Source organism: Phallusia mammillata, chromosome 2, assembly GCF_965637545.1.
Source record: "Phallusia mammillata chromosome 2, kaPhaMamm4.hap1.1, whole genome shotgun sequence".
Lineage (NCBI taxonomy): Eukaryota > Metazoa > Chordata > Ascidiacea > Phlebobranchia > Ascidiidae > Phallusia > Phallusia mammillata.
The window spans coordinates 8,805,719-8,829,132 of NC_137253.1; the positions used below are offsets into that span (position 1 = coordinate 8,805,719).

The 23,414-nt window shown below is 37.7% G+C and overlaps 3 protein-coding genes, 3 non-coding genes and 1 pseudogene across 6 annotated transcripts in view; 3 read left to right on the forward strand and 4 right to left on the reverse strand.

The window, feature by feature from the left end:
• LOC145215333 (uncharacterized) lies at positions 1–8,042 on the reverse strand (annotated as a pseudogene).
• A 3,228-nt stretch (positions 8,043–11,270) lies between these two features.
• Positions 11,271–19,947, reverse strand: LOC145213859 (uncharacterized). Its single transcript, XM_080082268.1, has 13 exons — positions 19,828–19,947; positions 19,389–19,422; positions 18,673–18,753; positions 18,443–18,517; positions 17,491–17,544; positions 14,912–14,965; positions 14,684–14,722; positions 14,214–14,365; positions 14,038–14,096; positions 13,816–13,921; positions 13,463–13,618; positions 13,174–13,304; positions 11,271–12,751 (listed from the first exon to the last, which is right to left on the reverse strand). Exons 1-13 carry the CDS (start codon positions 19,936–19,938, stop codon positions 12,679–12,681), a joined length of 1,125 nt encoding a protein of 374 aa, XP_079938394.1. The 5' UTR covers positions 19,939–19,947; the 3' UTR covers positions 11,271–12,678.
• Positions 15,502–15,575, reverse strand: Trnas-gga (transfer RNA serine (anticodon GGA)). Its single transcript has one exon. It is a non-coding gene; the product is annotated as a tRNA-Ser (tRNA).
• Positions 15,648–15,721, forward strand: Trnas-uga (transfer RNA serine (anticodon UGA)). Its single transcript has one exon. It is a non-coding gene; the product is annotated as a tRNA-Ser (tRNA).
• On the forward strand, positions 16,002–16,076 carry Trnas-gga (transfer RNA serine (anticodon GGA)). Its single transcript has one exon. It is a non-coding gene; the product is annotated as a tRNA-Ser (tRNA).
• A 14-nt stretch (positions 19,948–19,961) lies between the features above and the next one.
• On the reverse strand, positions 19,962–22,705 carry LOC145212922 (uncharacterized). Its single transcript, XM_080081167.1, has 2 exons — positions 20,666–22,705; positions 19,962–19,988 (listed from the first exon to the last, which is right to left on the reverse strand). The coding sequence occupies exons 1-2, from the start codon at positions 22,703–22,705 to the stop codon at positions 19,962–19,964; spliced, it is 2,067 nt and encodes a 688-aa protein (XP_079937293.1).
• A 629-nt stretch (positions 22,706–23,334) lies between these two features.
• LOC145212923 (uncharacterized) overlaps positions 23,335–23,414 on the forward strand; it is a 3,669-nt gene continuing 3,589 nt past the window's right edge. Inside the window, exon 1 of the mRNA XM_080081168.1 lies at positions 23,335–23,348. Within this exon, the coding sequence (XP_079937294.1) occupies positions 23,335–23,348 (14 nt within the window). The remainder of the gene's footprint in view (positions 23,349–23,414) is intronic.

Below are 23,414 nucleotides of genomic sequence, written 5' to 3' on the forward strand. Positions count from 1 at the left end.
TTACGTGGATATTAGAATATAGTGGAAGTAGACGTTGTGAGCGGTCCCTGAAATGTAGACTTTGTTATCGGTATATTTCGTGCTTCTCTGCGAATCCACATAATGTAGAGAACTGGATCCTGTCGAGCCAAGTTTCTAAACAAGCAAATGTATGTTGCTGAAGAAGATTTTGGCATTTAATAAATAGAAATTCATTGATGTTTAAAATAAAGATAATTCATTTTGTTGCGATGTACACGCTTGTTTTTTTGTATTGATTTACGTACTGGACTTGACACTGTGAAGAATATCTGTATGATGGAAGGATCGCCGGCTCCATAAACTTGATACAACACGTAATGTATGTTGTATGATCCAACCAATAAAGATCCAGTATTCCATCTATAGCTTCCACTGCCGTCTGCTCCCAAATTGTCGTATTCCTACAAAAGTATTGCTTGAAAGACGTATAATTTAGACTTCTGTGAAACAACGAATCGTAACTCCGCATTGCAACATAGAACAGAAATAATAAAACTAAAACCTAACTTTTCTTCAAAACATAAGGTGTAACAATTACCCTTCAACTATTCAATTTTGTACGTCTATACTATTAAAATCATCAAAAAAAATATGGTAATTGATATGTTACCTTAATATAATATGTTCTAGATTCTCCATCGCGATTTAATACCAACATGGACAAGACGAATGGGTGCCCAGCTTTGCATACCGTCAAAAAATTCCCCAGTGGATCGCTAAATAAAAAAAATCGAATAAATGGTTTGTTGCACATCAAATAACGTAACTACAGAACCAATAACGCTTTGTAAAGATGTAGAAAACAGACACCTACATGTTTGTCGAATTGTATATGACCTGCATTGGTGGTTCATTGTTTCTCCACACTTGAAGCTGAATTCACAAAATAACAAATTAGCTTAATTTTTATTGTACGACCATGTTTCGTTATACAAACTAGTGATGCACCGAAGTTTTGGTTGACCGAATATGCTGTTTTCCGATGTTTTCGGTTTCGGCCCGAACTTGTTTAAAAATTCGGCTCAAAACCGAACTTTTTTATTGCATGAAATTCAGGCCTAAACTTTCATTTTCGCAAATACGAAACTTCATGAATTAACTAATTGTTGTATCGATAAAATACGAACCACGTTGTCTGCAAAATATTACAAGTTTAGTAAAGCTCCCGCGTTGGGAAAGTGATTTTGGTTTGTCCTAATTGAGTTCATACGCATCAACAACACAAGGTTCAGTTAAAACATCCATATAAACTATAGAGTTTTAGGTTCGGCCGAAATTATTCGGCCTCATGCCCTTCGGTGCATCACCAATATACAAACCAATTAATTTGAAACAGAAGCCTGTGGGCATAAGTTGAGATTACATAACATTGTACCTTATTTCCTGTGTCATACATATCATGTCCACCATCATATATGGTGTAATTGTTTCTTCCGTCGTAATTAAATTGGTAGTAATTAGGCAAACTGTGCGGAAAGATGCTTGATGCAGAGTTTGAAAGGGTATCAACAAATGGAAGGCCTGCAAAAGCAATGGCGATAAACAACGGCAGCATGTAATTTTTGTACCACGAGTAACGTAAAAATTCCAAATATATCTTCCTCGTATATCTGACTCATATTTGGTCCTTTATGTTTTTGCTAACCTTATCTTGGATCATGTGAGACAGAAATTGATTACTGTGTTATATGAGGCAGTGAAAACACAGCAAATTATGTCCCAATGTTTCAAAAAATATGCAAATAATGGCTGTTACATAAACAAAATTGGGATGCCCTTTTGAAAATTGTGTCCAAAAATCACACATGTAGGGATTAGAATGTCAAAAACAACTTACTTTCAATCGAACATGTTTCTTTAGCGCGTATGTAATCTGCGGTAACAAGTATAAAAAAATTAAAAAACTACAGTTGTTATTAGAAAAACATGTACCTTTTTTAAATTAAACAAAATATTTTACAAAAGCATTCAAAATGCAGATATAGCAATCATGAAAATATCATGTTTAAAAACATAAGAAATGAATTGGCTTACAATCAGACCCTTGTGAAAATGTTTAGTCAAAATACACAAAAGGGAATACGAATATCTCGTGTTTTTTTTACCTTGTAAGTAAGTTTAGATTCCATGGTTGACATGTTGTGCTGCAATGTCTCTAAACAAAGTAGATAAAGATGTCACAAATAACCGAATTCACTATTCTTGTGATATGAGAATGTCATTCGAAATAGGATTAGTTTGAAAGGTAGAAACTCTATCATAACAGATAGCCAACATTTGTGTGTTAAAGGCATGTGTTACGAAAATTATTACTTCTTTTGTTTATGGCACTGTTTCGTCACTGCTTTCGTTCGTTTGTCAATATAGGTTGTTTATTTTGCATGTGTTGCGAATAATATTTCCCTATTTATTTATTATTTTCCATTTCTAGTCACGATGTTGTTGGTTTCCTTCAGTTTTACCTTTAGTTTCGTTTTACATTGGTTTTCTAATCTACTTTGCGTTTGTTAGTTTCCCGTAAGACTCTTGTTGTCACTTCAAACCAGACCACCGCGCCGACTTGGCATGCCAGCTTGTTGCCCTAATTATACACATCTTCGGGATATTTGACAATCAACCCTTAGTAGAATAACTCGTGGGTTTTTAGAATAACTCCCTAACGAGAGAGCGGTGTGGCTGTAAAGGAGAAGAATTGTTTGGTCGGCGTTGGAGCAACATGTTCATTTCTTGTGCGAACTTTAGGTGTTAATTAGTATATCCTTATGAAAAGTTTTTATCATGTGCACCTTGTGGCCTATTCTTGAAGTGCTATAGCGTATTTTACTTTCGCGACGAGTACAAAAGCCAGATTTGCTCATTCGCCTCGGTGTTTGTGTAAACATTTGGCAATAGCGTGAGGTCTTTGGTTTTACCTGCTAGCTGTTAGAGCAGCGTCCTGAACCCTAGGCGCGAAATGATAGCGCTACACATCTCAACACATATTCAACAATATGACCTTGCGTTGAAGATATGCGTTGCAAAGTGTCGTATTAAACCGACGATCCGCTTTTAGTACGAGTTGAAACTCAACAATCAATCTGCTTCAAGAAAGTATCTTAAGCGCGTTGTACAATATTTCATGTGGTAGTTTTGACAAGTAACACCTTACAAAACTTTGTACAGCTATTGTGAATCAATTAGTTTATTACACATAAGTTAGTTGCTATTTCAAAGTGAATCGTTTTACCAAACCTTGTGCCTTTATGATTGAAACGTGTGGTTTACAAAATCAGATATTAAGTATAAAAACTAAACCTTCGGAGATAGAGTGTAGAGTGTAGTCAAGTAAAATACAAACTGCTTCTTTGTTTACCTTGCACATCTAAAAGTTTTGATTCCATGCTTGATATATTGTGCTGCAATGTACCTAAACACATCGGCAAAGATGATACAATCAACTAATGTTTAACAGTTTGTTTGCAATGCTGACAAAACATAAACAAATGTGTGTTTCATACAAGGACAGTGCGTGCTTGAGGTTGAGATTTAATTAAAAAAACGTGAGAGAGGACTATAAACTAAGAGATGCGTAAACAGGTATCTATTATTATTACCTTTTTAACGCATGATCAGGCAAAAGCGTACGAACGTTTAAGACAAGTCAAGACTTGTTCAAGTTTATGCTGCAAAATTGTTATGTTAAACCGACCATCCGCTTATGAACACTTTATTCAAGAGTCGAAACTCAGCCTGCAACCTGCTTCAAGGAAGTATTTTAACAACATTGTTCAGTTTTTCATGTGGTTGTTTTGACAAGAAACGCTAATGAAACCTTTTCATATCGCTAAGTTTGCACCAATCAATTTACCTAACCTAATATGTTGCTATTTCGAAATCAATCATTTTACAAAATCTATCTTTTCGTTTTTTTGGGGAATCAATCATTTTGCGGAAGGTTTTGTGTGAAGCAGTTTATTTGGTGTCAGGAGTCACGTGATGTTCAAATTGTTTCAGCTTTGCTTCAGCTCGGCTTCGACGTTAGTAAAAGAAACTTATGTTGTTTGCAGCTATTTATGGCTAGCCACGAAGGCAAATATTCATTCGATTGCATAATCCGACTGTTTTTTTTCCAACAACCATTAAATAAATACGGGTTATTTATCATTAAAAAACACTGTTTTTTTACTACAACCTCAATGTGCATGACTTAAATACATTTTTGGCTCTAGATTTTGAAATGTCATTATTTCAAATAGCTTTGTCTACAATACATTCACATTGCATGTTTTCGGGTTTAAAATCTTAGCACAAAGCAAATGTTTAAGTCACTAACTTTGATGATTTGTATGTTGCTGTTTAAGTGTTTTCAAATCTCTTGACACTGAGTTCAAGTTTCTCCCGAGTTGACCTGCGTTTTAATTTGAAACAAAATGGTAAAAACGGGGAGTTACGGATGTTCAATAAAAGTTTTCGCAAGATAAACTAGTACACTCGTAGGATTGCATGTAGCACTCCAGAGCCTAGTACAGTGTTTGTTAGTCGCGCCCCCAAAGGGTTCGCCAAGCACTTGTGAGGAGGTCGCAAAGACGCAACGCATTACACGCTTAAAAAATACCATTTGGCCACGACAATAAAAAAGTTTGAGAACCACTGGTTTAAAGTTACCGCTAGCCTGCCCCAACCATTTTTAGACAGAGCATAACCATAGAACGCATATTCATGCTATGAAACTGACTGCATTGCAGGAAATTAATGTGTATAATGTAACAAAACTTTAACAAACACATAAAAGCATGATTTTTAAGTCATTGAATCAATATATCATAAATTTTGATTTTGTAAATAACTTAAAAAGTTTATCTGATTGAAGAAAACCGTAATGATTTTTGAAATCAGCACCCCAAAATTAGTCAATATCAGTTTTAACAATAAAGACGCCAAAAATTGTGTTGGCCAGTGACTGGCAGATGTAGGAAAGTTTTACCTTTCAAAGCTGTCAATGTTGTTTGAATATGGTCGATGTTGTTGTTTGTTGCGGTGAGACGACTCGAATAATTTGCACTCATCGCTGAATAAAAAAAGCATGTTTAAATGTGGACACACGACAAGTGTTTAATTATGATTAGAAAGGGTGCAATTGTGCTAGTTAGAATGGTATAGGGACTTCGAGATTTGAATTGAGATTTATTTCAAAAACATAAAAGTTATAGAAACGTAGACAGGTATCTATTTTAATTACGGACTCAATACAACATCAAGGCCAAATTTTTTTGATTGTTTCACTTGTTCATAATTAAAATGCAACATTAGGATAATAAACCGACCATCCGCTTATCAGCACTTTATTCAAGAGTCAAAACTCAACAAGCAACCTGCTTCAAGGAAGTATATTAACTACACTATACAATTTTTCATGTGGTTGTTTTGATAAGAAACGCGAATGAAACCTTTTCATGTCGCTATTTTTGCACCCATCAATTGATTTAACCTATAAGTATGTTCCTACTTTGAGATCAATCTTTTTACAAAACCCAGCTCTGCCGTTATTGTTGGGAATCAATCATTTTGCGGAAGGTTTGCCTAAAAGCAGTTTATTTATTGTCAGGAGTCACGTGATGCTCATGATGTTCAGCCTTGTTTCAGCTCGACTTTAATTTTGTTTCTGCTTAACACGGAACTCAGATTTCTCGCGAGCTGAATGTTTGGTTAAAACGCAGTGACGAGTGCGCAATAAAAGTTTTCGCAAGCTCAACCTATAAATTCATTTCGCAAGCTAATCTTATGAATTCATTTCGCAAGATAAACCGATGGCATAGAGAACTGAGCCTAAACATCACGATGATAACGAAGCAATCGTAAAAAAGTTTTACCTTCCAAAGCTGTCAATGTTGTTTGAATAGATTCGATGTTGTTGTTTGTTCCGGTGAGACGTCTCGAATAATTTGCACGCATCGCTGGATGAAGAAGCATGTTTAAATACAGCGTTTAACTTTATTTACTAAATCGCGACCATTTGAAACATAAACGTACAGAAGACTTTTCGTTGTGTAAGATGTTTTGTCGTTTTAAGTGTAAGAACCTTGATGACTTGATTTTTTATGCAATAACAGCTTTTGCAAACTACACGGTTTGTTTTGGAAGATGAACAGTGTAGTCCAGCGGTGGGGAACCTTTTTTGTGTAAAAAGGCCACAGACCGGTTTATCAATAGTGGTTTAGGTCGCATGAACTATTTTTCCAGACAGAGGTGTTCAAACTTTGTGTCGTACAGAATGGTCGTTTTGCAAATACCTTGTAGAGTTGTAGCACTCACGGTATAAGCTAAATATAATTCCTTACTACATTAAAATCTTAACTACAACATTCAGGATGTTTTGAACCTAGAAACTCGCTTGTTTACAATTATATATGATCTAAGAGCACCGTGTGACATCACAGACAAGTTTAAGACATTCGATTATGTGAAAACAATTGTTCTTTTGCAACACTACCACAAGTACGATTGTAGAATCTTGAGCTTTTGGTAGTACTACGGAAATCGCCATGTAAACACTATGGGATCCGTTTGGCTCTAATTTGAAAACCGCTAACCTAGAACTAATCAAAAAGTAATGTGGAATGAAGATCGAAAAATACCTTTCTATCTACTTTTCAGCGCCTGGTGCAGTCCGTAATATCAACATCCTAAAATGTATATTGACTTCGAAGGCCGCACTTTGTGCCCTAAAAGGCCGCAGGTTCCCAACCCCTGGTGTAGTCGTACATTTTAAACTTCCACTCTTTACAAAGACTTTCTGTGTTGTCGAGTTTTGCAAAAATATTAAATCAAGGGTTCTTAACCAGGGGTTCGTGTACCCCCTGGTGGTACGAAGCATTAAAGCAGGGGGTACGATATGCAGGAAGAAATTATATGCTATTTAGGCATAATTGTGATTAAGGCTTAACAAGTTACTTTAAATACAGTATCCAGAACGGGTTAGTTTTGTACTACTTACAATACTGTTTTCATGCATGCATTCAACAACCAAGTTACAGATACACTGAGTTTGATTGTTACAATTTTATATACTTCCGTTGGACATTGTAGTCAGGGGGTACGAGAAAATTTTATGAAAGCTCAAAGGGTACGAGCGCAAAAAAGTTAAGAAACACTCTATTAATTCAATCATTCGCTTCATAGCAGTTTTATCACGATTATAAATTTAGCAACCAATTTGCTTCCAGGAAACATTTTAGTTTTAGTTTCGTGTGGTACGATAGCAATTTTTCATATCGCTATATCAGGTTCATTTATTTTACGCAACCTATTTATATCTGTATAGCTTGGGATCAAACAGTTTACGAAACCTATTGTGTAAATGTGTTAGTGAGGTGGGACAGTTTTTTAAAACTTTGCAAAACACATTTTTGAGGAAAATGCAAAATGCTGGTAATTTACTGCAAAATATTGGCATACTTAAAGTTTGAGTAGGCTTAACTATAAAGACTTGTTATTGTTTATCATTTTAAGTTGACCTTTGAGTTGTTCGTGCCCCTCAGTTCGAAGCAACCGACTTTAAATGTCGGATGTTAACACAGTATATAAATAACAAGGTCCAATCTTACCACTTTTTGTTTCCATTTCCACATTTGCAGAAATCTGGTGAATAACAAATGTAATTTTTATGTGCCGCCAATTCTTCCTGTTTCATAAACAATACATATCGTTGAAAAGCTTTAATCTTATTGAGTCTTTCGGGATATTTGGAACAAAATTGTTCTTATTCAAAATGACACAGTGTAAAGTAGAAAATTATTACAATAAAATACTGAATTGGCCACATAAAAATGACAGTATAGGGCAAACGGTTAGAAACCTCTGATATAATTAATCTTTACCCGTTTGGTTCTACGTTAAGGGTTAGTACTGAACAAATCAACTTTTTCACAGTCGTACCGTTAAATGAAGAGCGACAAATCCGACAGTGAAAATTAGAAGTGGAAAGATTAAACTCAGACGCTTTTATTCGTCTCCCTGACGCTTTTATTCGTCTCCCTTATCATGGTTTCAAGTTTTTCGTTGTTTCTTACGTCGGGGATGCTTTGCTCCCGTGGTGCAAAACTTTCTACAAAGCACAAGACAGCAGAAAAATCACAACACAGCATATGTAACATAAGAATGGCCAGAAAAATTTGTGCGATCTGTTATCTTTTAAACCGAGCTAATTACGTTGTTGTAAAAACCCGAACTAATTACGTTCTTTTCAGCCATGTCAAGCTGCGCAAATGCGTTACGTCATCGTGTTGTCTATGACGACTTCAATATAACTAGGGGTTATCAATGTCAACATAAAAAACATGTTGCATTTGCACTGCTGAAGCAGTATAATTAGCAATAAAGCTTTTAAAGTGGTGTAGAAAAATATGTACACCTTTGTATTAAGTTGGTTGTGGTAAAATCAACAACGGGATCTCAAACACGCGGCTCACGGGCCACATGTGTGTTTGTCCGTCCCACGAAGTAACTTTACAAGTTATGTGTTTTCCCTGAGCCGAATACAGTGCCCGGCCCACGATTGGACTCATTAGTAGTGGCGGTTTAGTTTTGGCTTACGTGCGACGTTTTTTACGGTTGCTTGCAGTGCCCTAAAATAGTCTTAAGAATCGGCAATTGCCACATCTAACATAGGGATATAGCACCGATGGTATTTTGACTGTGCTACTCTGTATGTCTTCATGTTATTTACTATAATTACAGCTTTGTATGCAGTTACTTGCATGAAGACACAATTTACATTTCTATTGTGCAATATTTTTGTGCGAGTTTAAAGTAGTACGGGTTTAAGACCCTTGATCTACAAAGCAGTAAATATAATTGCAATTTGAAACACATTTAAACAAAAACTTTGTTGGGCACAGAACCGGACCTTTATAGCGTTCCCACATTTTAAACTCAGTCCCAATGCGAAGATACATTAAAGTCCTAATTGAGACCGATTATGTAGTTTATCATCAAGTTAACCGATTTGCCAATAGGCCTACACGAAAGATATACAGATTTTATTACATACACAACAACCAAATAAATGTACACCATGCGTGTGCACACAATTAACGTTTATTCATTTATTAATTTATTTTTCTGATTTTTTAAAGGCCTAACCAGAACCCGGTCCACAACTGACATAATGCCCAGTCCGACTTGCAGTTCTTATAGTGGTACAGAAGTAACTCGTTTACTTTATCGCTTATAATTCAGGCTTCGAAAAAATTCTAATTAACAAAACGTTGTCAAACCAAAAGTCAGGTACGTGAAAAGTAAAGAGTTTTATCTGAAATTAAATTTCAACTTCATCTTCACGTTGCAAAATCAATCCTACGTACCATAAAATTGTTCCCCCATTTCCATCCCAAGCTGGTCACGGTTTTGTGCACTCGTTTTCTTTAGCAGTTACTTGTAAAGCTCATCTCTCAGACAAAGTAGAACTGATACTTGTGCATTTTTTATGCTTTAATTAGGACTGGAATAGTTACAGCGCGTTCTGTTTTCTATACGGTCTGTGTCTTAACAAGTCTTTCTTCTTCCGCGCAAAAATGCTCAGTCAGCATTTTTTGCACTATGCTATGAAAGCAACGTTCGGGTGTAGAATGACGTTGATTTCTTTTTGTATATGACAATGACTCTTTAGTGCCATCTAGTGTACCTACTTATTGATATTTTAACATAACTCTATCGTTTTAGAATCCGAAAACCCACATAGAGTTAAACAAAATGTAAATGTTTTACGGAGTGTATACGTCATCAAAAAACGTGTAACATTATCATCAGCACCTTATTCAAATAGAATGTATTTCTAACCATTTGATTTCGCTTGATCAGCCACAAGCTTTCATACGACGATATCCTGTGCAAACAATCACCAAACATTCGTAAAAGTGTCATGTTTTTTGTCGAAAATTCAAGTGGCAAAACAACAATCCGGTCAAAATGCATCTTCGACGATTGAAACGATGTTAAAATAAGGCAAAGTGGCGGCGAAGGGGCGCCCACTAGCGGAAAGAAAAATGATCGCGAAAAGGCAATGCGGAACTTGGATGATGAGAACGCGCGCATTATTGTCTGATGTACTTATTGCAAATCTCGGCCTCACAAATCACTTAAATCAATATACCACTGTATAAATCAATATATCACAACTCACTGTACCTAACAACGTATTACTGTGGCCAGACAAATCATCGATTCTACTTAGTTACGGCGCGTTCTGCTTTATATACCGACTGTGTCCTGAAAAATTCTTTTGCATCCGTGTAAAAATTGCAGATTCGGCAATGTCTGCACACCGGAGGATTTCCCATCAATCAGTCAAACACGATTTGCGTAATAGATGAGAGTTTACAATCGGCGAAAGTTTTCTGTCTTCAGCTCTCTGTCGCTGATTAGTGTCAGAGTTCCGTCACGAATCCTTGTTCGAAAAAAACGCTGTAGTGGAAAAAACGGCCGAATATCTTATTGGTTTGTAACACTTGCATTCAGACACATTTTCGGGTTAGTGTAAATAAAAGAAAACTTTTTTCTTGTTTACAAAATTATACATTCATTCCAACTACCAGGTGCAAAATTTTAAAATACACCAAAAAATGTGCCTTTTCCACGCAATTATAACCACGAGCAATTTTTGTATCATTTCTAAACAATATGTTTGCCTTATTGCAGTGACCTCCGTCCGAATCAGTCATTTGAGTTTTGCTTACATCGATGAGATCAACCGGATTTTTTACCTTTTTCTTTTGCACATTGTGGCTGGCTCAGTAGGAATCATTGTATTTGGACCTTTTCCTCGTCATTGAGCACAAGTTTTAATTAGCTCGACCCGGCCTTAAGTTTGAACAACGTGCTTAAATTGGGCCTGGCTTCACACTCGGCCTTATGTACTCCACAATTTCACAAAATTTTGGGCCTAATACGGCTTTTGGGTATAGAATAAATTCAGGATTATGTTTTAAATTCGAGTCAGCTCAAGACTTTAGACCAAAAACCGTTGTTAGTTTTTCACGGTCGCTTCATTAAGGTGATGATAAACTGGTTATTACCCTTCAAATTCGAGACCGCTTTGAAGTCACCAACCAGTTTGCGCACATTTAACGTTTTTTTGTAAACTTTTATGCCCCTAACTCATTGATTGATTTTCGCACTCCCTTTGAAAAAGGCCCAGAACTCCTGGTTAGATAACAGCAATTACGTGTTTTGTAGCGTTACATTTTATCCACACTAACCTCCAACAAACGCATATCAAATCAAAGTGCAACTTATGTTTATTTACAGCGCACTTTGAACACATACACGTAATTACAAATCAAATCAAATCGGTGCAGTTAATTTGTGACAAACGACACAAAGTGATGGTTGAATTTAAAAAAAACGTCCAATTTTAGCTGCAAAATAAGAAAATAAATCAGCTTGATTAATCAGTGGATCGAAAACTCAAATAAAGGTCAGATTTATCTTACATTAATGAGAAAAATAATGTCCAGAATAGACTTGTTAAGCAACATTCTTCACTAATCAAACGTTTCGGCAAATGATAATGCCATAATCAGTGATATGAGTTGCCACATTACACACGCTCGTTTATAACACATGAGTCACATGAAAGAATGATAAAAGATGCGAAACATGCGTTAAATTTTTAGGCAAGTTAATTTTTTTTAGTTTTCTGAAATTTTAAGTAGCAAAAATTAAAAAAAGCACGGTAATAAAAAACGCAAATGATTTTAACTTTTTACCAAAGCGGATGCTTTCTTAACAGCAGTTCTGTAATAGAAGACCACACAACAGGATAATCGCGCTTAAAAGGTGACAGTGAAAAAGCGAGAAAAGGCAAAACGCCCGCTTCGATACGCACGGATATAAACATGCAAGAGAGGTTGCCACAATACGATTATAGACAAGTAACATTTTTTACGATATTTGAGAGACAAATTTGAAAGGGTTTTACCAATTACGACGACCCACAAAAACTTAAAATATTCGACACAAATTTTCGTGGCGACTCGCATTTCAAGAAACAACGACTTGAAACAATAATATCAGAAATGTTTGTCTGCTTTCTTGTGAGGATATGTTAAAGTTCCAAAGCACAAAAGGCACACAAACGAGATTGGTAGTTATACATACCAATGGGGGCGTTACTATTTATCGTTGTGGTTTCCGAAGTAAAAATGTAATAATGCGTAAAAGCTGTACTTGCCAACACCGCAAAAACAAATTATGGTTATAACGGCGACTTGATAGAAAAGCATCACCCAAACATTTTAAGATAACTGTTCCAAATGTGACTTTTAGAACAATGTCTTATTACCATTTTGTTTAATGTAGTAAAGTCAAGTAGACTTTGAGTTTTCTATACTAATCAAACCTGGATTTCGAAACACAGACGAGACTGGTAAACGGACACTCTAGGTCTAGGACATAAAGAACGCATTAAATTTGTTTAACTTGCGCTTTATCCATTGTGATCATTTTAAAAGCATCAATGTAACAACAACTTGCCAAAAACACCACATGTGGCATGGCAGGAAACGCTCTAAAACATTTGTAACAAGCATGACATTATGTTTGACATGTTGAAAATCGTGGCATTCTTGAAATAGAGTGTTGTGTGTTGGAAGCAGTTGGTTATATTTGTGCTAAAATCTTTTAAAAAATCTCTCGTAGAATTGCTTCAACGGTACTGGTGGCCACATAAGCTGATCTCGATGACGACTGATATCTAAAATGACATTAGATTGATTTGATGGATTGAATAAAAGAAAACAATAAACGTAGAGCGTTATCCAAATACAAGGCATTCATCAAAAAAGAGGTTTTCACATTGCGTCGTCCTTGTTTCGGTAAATGAAGCAAATTAACCTATTTTTTGATGTCAACTATTGTCCCACTGGTGCAGAAAATAATAAAAAAGATGCAGGAAATTCAAATTTGTCAGTCTTAATATATTTTTCTGTTGCTTTTGTTTTTTTAGCTTAGGATTGAAAGGAAACTAAGAAATGGCCCAAAGACAATTTTTTTCGTTTTACTAAGTCATGGTAAATTTTCAAATCATGCACCGGACCACAAAAACACATTTGTGCGTTTTTAGCACACAGTTTGTGTACAGTATTTCTAAATGAGTAATAACCCGAATGCGCTTACGTGGATGTCAGGATATAGTTGAGATAGACGTTGTGTGCGTTTCCTGACATATATACTGTGTTGTTGGTATATCCAGTGCCTTTATTAGAATCCACATAATGCAGAGAACTATGACCGGTAGAGCCCAGTAGCTAAACAACAAAATGTATGTTACTAGTGTACATTATGACACTTACAAAGCAATACAAATTTCCATTGCATAACATTTTTTTTTTAAAAAACAACTACTGAAGTATCGACGTTTTATCAAAATGCGCAAGAATTTATTTTGTTTAACTCATACACGTACTGGACTGGACACTGTGAAGAAGATCTGTATAATGGAAGGATCACTGGCCCCGTAAACTTGATACAACACGTAATGTATGTTGAATGATCCAACCAGTAAAGATCCAGTATTCCATCTATAGCTTCCACTGCCGTCTGCTCCCAAATCGCCGTACTCCTACAAAAGTATTGTTTAAAATTCGAATAATTTAGACTTCTGCAAAACACCGATTTGAAACGACTAGTTGCAAACTACGACAGAAATATAAAAACTAAAACTTTTTTGTAACAAATTTTCTTAAACTCTTAATTTATACGTTTATGACTTTAAAATAAAAAATAAATTGTAGTTCCAGTAATTAATTGATATGTTACCCGGATGTAATACTGTCGAGATTCTCCATCGCGATTTAATACCAACATGGAGAAGACGAATGGGTGCCAAGCTTTGCATATCATCAAAAAATTGCCCAAAGGATCGCTATGAACAAAAAATCTAATAAAAACCGTTGCTGCGACAAGTCCTATAAATGGCAAATCAGCAAAACAATAGAACTAATTAACGCCTTTTCAACGTGTAGAAAACGGGGCACTTACCTGTATGTCCAATTGTATATAACCTGCACTGGTTGTTCATTGTTTCTCCACACTTGAAGCTGAATTTATAAAAAAAAATAAACTAACTTAAATTCTTATATCAAGCGTTGTCTTAAAATCCAAATGGTTTGAAACAATACCATGTTGGCAAAAGCTGAGATTATATAACATTGTACCTTGTTTCCATTGTCGTACATATCATGTCCACCATCACTTATGCCGTAATTGCAGTTGTTATTTCCGTCGTAATTAAATCGGTAGTAATTGGGCAAACTGCGGGGAAAGATGCTTGACGCAGAACTTAAAAGGAAGTCAACAAACGAAAGGCCTGCAAAAGCAATGTGAATTGTTGTGCCTCGAGTGACGTAAATATTATCTTCCCTCGTATATCTCATATTTGGTCCTTTATTTTATTGTCAACCTTATCTTGGCTCATGTGAGACAAAAATAACTAATTTCTTGTTTTATGAGGCAGTGAAAACACAGCAAATTATGTCCCACTGTTTTAAAACATATGTAAATAATGGGTGTTAGTTGAACAAAATTTGGTTGCCCTTTTCAAAATGATTCTAAGGGTCCGAAAATCAATCGACACTTTAATGTGTAATACCTATTTTGGGACTAGATAGAAAAAACAACAACTTACTTTCAACCGGACATGTCAGCTTTTCAGCACGTATGTAAGCTGTGGTGACATGTATAAAATGATTAAAAAACTATATTTATTATTTGACAACCATTTACACTTTCTGAGTTCAAACAAAATGTTTAACAATTAGTTTAAATTTACAGTTAGTTATTAAGCTTAGAATCACACCATTAGATATGTTTAAGCCAAAACAGAAATAAAGAAGTAAGATTTTATCGTTTTTACCTTGTAAGTATAAAAGTTTCGTTTCCATGGTTGACATGTTGTGCTGCAAAATGTCTAAACAAACCAGGCAAGATGTTACATATCGTCGAATTGGCTTTTGTGTGCTATTTTTTGTACTTTTTGTGGTAGAAAAGGTTGAAACTCGAACCAAAGACTAACACTAACAGCTACCTTTTTATCAGTTTCCAGATTCATGGACAACGTTTGGCTTTAAAGGCATGTGTTACGAATAATATTACTTTTTTATGGCACTGCTTTCGTTCGTTCGTCACTATCGGTTGTTTAGTTTTCTATTTTTGCGAATAACATCAACTTATTTGTTTATTCACAATTTCTCGTCACTGTGTTACTTTCTCGTTACAATGTCTCTATTTTATTCATTTTTATTTTATTTTACTCTTATTCATTTTCATTTTAAGATGCACATAAATTCATAACTGGGATCAGCCCTGAAGCGTCTATGCAGACCAGCGATCACGGCACACTCATGTATAAATCACAGTACGCCAGGCCGATTGAAGGCGTTATACCGAATCAGCCGGTCACCAAGCATTCACCACCATATGGCAAGGCGTAGGCTAGAAAAATCTAGCCTGCGGTGGGATTCGAACCCACGACAGGAGTCTTTCCGGGACTCGCGCTCTACCAACTGAGCTACACAGCCCCAATCTGGCGATCCCCTACTACGAAGCTGACAACGGTGATGTGATTCGACTTTCGGCGGATTCTCCACTGGGCCTGTGTAGCTCAGTTGGTAGAGCGCGAGTCCCTGAAAGACTCCTGTCGTGGGTTCGAATCCCACCGCAGGCTAGATTTTTCTAGCCTACGCCTTGCCATATGGTGGTGAATGCTTGGTGACCGGCTGATTCGGTATGACGCATTCAATGGGCCTGGCGTACTGTGATTTATACATGAGTGTGCCGTGATCGCTGGTCTGCATAGACGCTTCAGGGCTGATCCCAGGTATGAATTTATGTGCATCTTAACTGATACTGGTCAATCTGGCGATCCCCTACTACGAAGCTGACATGTGCAGCATACGAGGCAGGCAACGGTGATGTGATTCGACTTTCGGCGGATTCTGCACTGGGCCTGTGTAGCTCAGTTGGTAGAGCGCGAGTCCCGGAAAGACTCCTGTCGTGGGTTCGAATCCCACCGCAGGGTAGATTTTTCTGGCCTACGCCTTGCCATATGGTGGTGAATGCTTGGTGACCGGCTGATTCGGTATAACGCCTTCAATGGGCCTGGCGTACTGTGATTCATTTTCATTTTAGTTTTACTTTTAGTTTTGTTTTACTTTGGTTTTCCAATCTACTTTGCGTTTGTTAGTTTCTCTAAACACTTTTTATTTTCTTATTTTCCATTTGGCGGTTCGCACGCAACCACCGCGCCGACTGGGCATACCAGCTCGTTGTCCTAATTATATGCACCTTTGGGACATTTGTCGATCAACCTTTAGAATAGCTCGTGTTTTTTCCTGCTGACTTCCTAACGAGAGAGCGGTGTGGTTGTGATTGGGCAGACTTGTTTGGTCGGTGTTTGAGTAAGGTTTGTTCCTTGTGCGAACTTTAGGTGTTAATTAGTCAATCACTTTTAAAAGTTTGTATCATGTGCACCTTGTGCCCTATTCTTAAAGTTCTATTGCGGATTTTACTTTCGCGACGATTACAATAGCCAGATTTGCTTATTCGCCTCTGCGTTGCTGAAAGCATTTAAGAGTAGCGTGTGGTCATTGAATTTACCGGCTAGCCGTTAGAGCAGCATCCTGTACCCTAGGCGCAAAAATGATAGCGTTACACATCTTCAACAATATGATCTTACGTAAGATATGATTTGCGGAAGTTTCATATTAAACTGAAGTTTCAGTATGTGTTCTGACGTTGCACCTTTCAGTACGAGTCGAAACTCAACAATCAATTAGCTTCAAGGAAGTATCTTAACCGCGTTACACAATATTTCATGTGGTAGTTTTGACAAGTAATACCTTACAAAACTATTTCATAGAGCTATTGATGTAACAATTAATTTAACAAACCTATCTGTGCCGTTATTATTAACACGTGTAGGCTACAAAAGCATTCCAGATGTTAAGAATAAAATTACTCCCTTGGAGATTTTATTAGGGGCAGGGGTCACGTGATGTTCAAGATGTTTTAGCTTTGCTTCAGCTCGGCATTGAATTTTGTAAATTCAACTTATTGCTAGGGGCCACTTTTGGCGAATCACGAAGCCAGGTATTCATTCGATTGCATAATCTGACTGCATTTCATCCACAACTATCTTACAAGGGGGTTATCGATGTTAAAAAAATCGCCGTTCTTCAAACCACATTCTCACCGTGCTTCACTTTAATTTCATTATTGGTTCACGATTGTCAAGTAGCACGATTGCAAATAGCTTTGTATGAAATGCAAATACATTGCATGCTTTCAGGTTAAAATCATAACATGATTTAAAAGTCACTAACTTTGATCATTTGTATGTTATGGTGGCTACAAAAGCATTCCAGATGTTAAGAATAAAATTACTCCCTTGGAGATGTATAATCAAGTAAAATACAAATTTCGTCTTTGTTTTACCTTGTACGTCGAAAAGTTTCGATTCCAAACTTAACATATTGTGCTGCAATGTGCCTAAACAAATAGGCAAAGATGTTACAAATACAATCAACTAATGTTTAACAGGTTTGTTTGCAATGTTGACAAAACTCAAACAACTGTGTTAGTTATAGGAGGGGCAATGGGTGCTGGAGGTTGAGATTTGATTGATGGACTTACGAGAGGGGCTATAAACTAAGAGGGGCGTAAACAGGTATCTATTATTATTACCTTTCAACGCATGATCAGGCAAAACGTACGAACGTTTAAGACAAATCAAGACTTGTTCAAGATTATGCTGCAAAATTGTTATGTTAAACCGACCATCCGCTTATCAGCACTTTATTCAAGAGTCGAAACTCAACAAGCAACCTGCTTCAAGGAAGTATTTTAACAGCATTGTTTTTCATGTGGTTGTTTTAAAAAGAAACGCTAATGAAACCTTTTTATATCGCTATTTTTGTCCCAATCAATTTACTAAACCTAAGTATGTTGCTATTTGGAAATCAATCATTTTACAAAACTTATCTTGTCGTTATTGTTGGGGATTAATCATTTTGCGGAAGGTTTTGTGTAAAGCAGTTTATTAGGGGCAGGGGTCACGTGATGTTCAAGATGTTTTAGCTTTGCTTCAGCTCGGCATTGAATTTTGTAAATTCAACTTATTGCTAGGGGCCACTTTTGGCGAATCACGAAGCCAGGTATTCATTCGATTGCATAATCTGACTGCATTTCATCCACAACTATCTTACAAGGGGGTTATCGATGTTAAAAAAATCGCCGTTCTTCAAACCACATTCTCACCGTGCTTCACTTTAATTTCATTATTGGTTCACGATTGTCAAATAGCACGATTGCAAATAGCTTTGTATGAAATGCAAATACATTGCATGCTTTCAGGTTAAAATCATAACATGATTTAAAAGTCACTAACTTTGATCATTTGTATGTTGCTGTTCAAGTGTTTCCAATTTGCTTGACACGGAACTCAGGTTTCTCGCGAGTTGATCTGCATTTTAATATAAAACAAAATGCTTAAAACGCACAGTGACCTGTGTGAAATAAAAGTTTTGTAAGATAAACGTATACAAAATAGTAGGATTGCAAGCAGTACCCCAGAGCATAAAATAATATCATGATAACGAGGCCATCTTAAAGTTTTACCTTTCAAAGCTGTCAATGTAGTTTGAATAGATTCCATGTTGTTGTTTGACCCGGTGAGACGACTTGAATAACTATTGATTGCTGATTGAGAGAAACTTGTGTTAGTGTAGATGCCTTTGTTGTTTGTAGCCATTTTAGTATTTGGGTAGAATACCGTTGTTTGTAGCCATTTTAGTATTTGGGTAGAATACCGTTGTTTGTAGCCATTTTAGTATTTGGGTCAAACTTAATAATGTTGAACTTATATGCCATAATAGCATTTACTAACAAATTGTTTGTGTTGGTACACGCGCAGTGTAGATGTAAGTTTCACACTTTAAACCCTATATTATGGTCTAAATGCGCTTACTGTTAAGAAGTAAAGCCATTGAAAACAATTTTCCAGTGAACACCGATTATGTCGCATGCAAAGACTTTCAAAAGGTTTTTATAAAGGTCTCATAAAGAAGTATTATAGTCTATGAAACCGAACATCCTTATCCAATCAATTTATTCACGGGTCGAAACTGGTGTTCATTCAAAATGTATTCATCGTGCGATCAGTCACGCTTCAGGTATTGTTCATGAGGAACAATAGTCATATTTCATGTCCCGATTTTCAGATCATTCAATCCACGAAACCCTTTCATATCTTTAGTTAATCACTATACGAAACCAATTGTGTAATGTGAGGAGGTAACTAATCATACAAGCATTTTAAGATGAGTTTATCTTACCTTTTCTGCTTTCCACTTCCACTTTGGCAGAAATCTGGATAAAACAATTATATTTTACAAAGGTATTCGGATTTTGCCATCTTTAAACACCAATATAGTACAATTCAGTGCGTTTGGTACCGCGGCTAGCCATATGTATTGGAAATTGCTGTCTATTCCGTTCACCACACCACCAAACAGAGGTATAGCGCCCCCGTTGAGCAATACTGCTTTACATTAACGCTTTTAATTGGATGCAATATTAGTGAGTCCCGGTAGAAAGTGGTAAACTGCACCCGAAATTATTTCGTAGAACGTAAATGATATTATTGTCATCAACGTTCTTCAAAGTAAAATGTTCGTCGTTTTTGACATTGTGATGCCCAATTTGATCCTGCATTTCATATTTTACATATATTTGTGTGTACTGAGCAATAGATAAACATTGACACATTCGTACCAAGAAATAAAGAGCGGGAAATCCGGCAGCAAAAATGAGGAGTGTGAAGATTAGACTCATCCACATCAATTTTCGATTGCTTTGGACGCTTTTATTGGTCTCCCTTATCATGGTTTCAAGTTTCTCGTTGTTTCTCACTCCGGAGATGCTTTGAACAGTTTCTACGAAGAACAATACAAAGTGGAAATATCACAACACGGGTTTTGAACGACTGATGATTTGTTGGGACCGGGTATGTTTGAAAGCTTGTAATACCCGAATGATATCATTTGCAGCGACGTCAACAGTATGCAAGTGCGTAATTACGTCACCAGTCACCATATTGCCTGTCACGGTTTCAACATAACTAAGGGTAACCCAAAAAAGATTAACGTAAAGCAATCGCACTGCTGTATCAATATAATTAATTAGCATTTGACGTTTGTTTACACAGGGATTGTTAAGGGGTTGGAAAGAGAAACACGTACATGAATACACTGTTGCTGCCAGGCATAACGTATTAACAGAATTTTTAGCTCTTCCGGCAGTTTTTTTCATTGTAATATGCCAACGTTTCGATGTCCCATACGAAACACCTTCATCAGGGTAATGACATACATTGCAAACACAAGTTATTATAAAGCGAAAAGGGCGGCGAAACACACACAAAAAAGGCGATAGAAATAACGCAGTGCGCACCAATGGTCGTGTGATAACACCTGGCTCAATGGTGCAAAAGCGACCGATAAGTTATCGGCATTAGAACGTCCGTTTTAACGTTCATCGTGTTGGTGTGAGAATGTATGTTCCACGACTCCAGGAAACCTCGCTTGTGAAAATCGGTTTCTCTAGCTAACACCTGGGCAGCAGAGAAGTTTATGGTGTGACCGAGGGTAGTAGCATGTTGTGCTAATGCCGATTTTTTAGCATCTTTCTTGGCTACATCCCTCTCGTGTTCTTTACGGCGCGTATTCAGAGATCTTCCCGTTTCGCCAATGTAAATCTCCTTGCACTGTTGACATGGGATCGCGTACACCACACCCCTTGCTGCGTTTGTATCAATGGGATCTTTGGGGTGCGACAGCATCTGACGTAGGGTGTTGACTGGTTTAATCCCTACTGAGACCCCAAAGTCGATTAACATGCGACGTATTACGTCTGTTAACCTAGGAATGTATGGCAAGGTAACAAATGTACGCTCTTTGGACTGAACCTTTTTCCGAGCACCCGTGGTTTTTCGGTCACGGAGGATCCAGTTCGGGTAGCCATTTAACCGCAGGGCCTGGTGTACCCTTCGTAATTCGGTTTGGAGCATTCCGGGTTCTGTGGTCAACCTTCGGGCCTGATCTGTTAGCGATTTCACCACAGCTCTCTTGTGGTGTAGAGGATGGTGAGACGTGAAATGCAAGTAGCGCCTGGTGCTCGTTGGTTTGTGGTACACTTGCGTGGAAAGTCTCCCGTCTGTTGCCTGTAATACCTCCACATCCAGAAAGGGAAGCCGGTTGTTAGTTTGCAATTCCATGGTAAATGCGATCCCTTGTTGCACGTTGTTTAAGTGATCTAGAAACGCTGTAACCTGGCTAATATTGATGATGCAGAACGTGTCATCCACATATCTTTGCCAGAATCGTGGTGGTGTGGTAAACGTTTGGAGAGCGCGTTGTTCCACCGACTCCATGACCATATTGGCAACCACCACCGACACTGGAGAGCCCATGGCCGTGCCATACATTTGTTTGTAAAACTGGCCTCTAAATGTGCAGTAAGTCTGCTGCAAACAAATCTCTAGTCCAAGATGAATGTCCTCGCATGACCACTTGGTTCTATCCTTAAGGCTGTAGTCCTCCAGCAGTCTTGACTTAGCGATTCCCGGTGCCAGGTCAATTGGTATGTTGGTAAACAACGAGACTACGTCAAACGAAACCAACGTTTCGTCTTCATCCAGTGGCCGTTGCGTTGTGACTGCTTTAACAAACTCCTCAGAATTCTTTACCGTGTATTCCGTGTTACCCACCAAGGGCGCCAATAGTCGAGCCAGGTATTTCGCAAGGTTGTAAGTCGGGCTTCCAACAAAAGACACGATTGGCCTAAGGGGTACATCTGTTTTATGGACTTTTGGCAGTCCGTACAGTCGTGGGGCAGAACCATCGGTGCTGTGCAACTGATGAAACATTGCATCCGAAATGCATTTCCGTTCTTTATGTAAGATAGAAACAAATTTGTTGAGAACTTGCTCCGTTTTTTTGGTCGGGTCACGTGGCAATTTCCTGTAGGTATCAGAATCGCGCAAAAACTTATAAATCTTGTCATCATACTCCTTGCGGTCTAGAATAACAGTACCGTTACCCTTGTCTGCCGGTAGAATGGTGATGTCTTCATTAGCTTTGAGACTTTTTATTGCACGCTGATCGGCTGCTGTAAGGTTGCAGGGAATGCTCTTGTGACTCTTCATGCAGTTAACAAGCTTGCTCTGTATCAATGTCTTGACGTGCATCGGCAGCGAATAAATTCCCTTCTCCACACATGCTAACATACTCCCCTCAGGAACTGCTCTTGGTGCCGTTGCGAAGTTCGTTCCAAGTTGTAAAACCTTTAGTTCCACATCATTCGGCTGATAATGCGACAGGTTGATGACCCAATTCCTTTTTCCGGTTGCATTTACATCTTCCTTCATCCTTGGCGCAATCGAATTGAGATGTCGTTCGTTGTTGTTTAATAGCTGACGCCGAAGGAACTCATCACCCGAAGTGACGTACCTCTCAAAACGACGCAAGTCATGATCCGAAAGAATAGCCGTTAATCTGAGAAATACCTCTTGGGACTGTGCGGTTGATTCCTTGATTCGCTGGTGGGAAAGGCCTATACGCAGCCTAATAAACGCCATTCCACACTTCCACATTATCTTTTTACCTGCTGCCGAATTATGAGGCGATTTGAACCGAAGCGACCGAGGCAACACATTGTCCCTAAGGCACCTATGGTTGAAAAAAAGGTGCATCTTGTGTCTCACAATCGTATGTCTTAAATCAACGTATTTCCGCAGTTGGGAAAGGACGTTGGGTCCGTACAGACCTTTAAATTCAATGAATACACTGTTGCTGCCAGGCATAACGTATTGACAGAATTTTTAGCTCTTCCGGCAGTTTTTTTTTTTATTGTAATATGCCAACGTTTCGATGTCCCATACGAAACACCTTCATCAGGGTAATGACATACATTGCAAACACAAGTTATTATAAAGCGAAAAGGGCGGCGAAACACACACAAAAAAGGCGATAGAAATAACGCAGTGCGCACCAATGGTCGTGTGATAACACCTGGCTCAATGGTGCAAAAGCGACCGATAAGTTATCGGCATTAGAACGTCCGTTTTAACGTTCATCGTGTTGGTGTGAGAATGTATGTTCCACGACTCCAGGAAACCTCGCTTGTGAAAATCGGTTTCTCTAGCTAACACCTGGGCAGCAGAGAAGTTTATGGTGTGACCGAGGGTAGTAGCATGTTACGAGAGGGATGTAGCCAAGAAAGATGCTAAAAAATCGGCAAGTTTTTGCGCGATTCTGATACCTACAGGAAATTGCCACGTGACCCGACCAAAAAAACGGAGC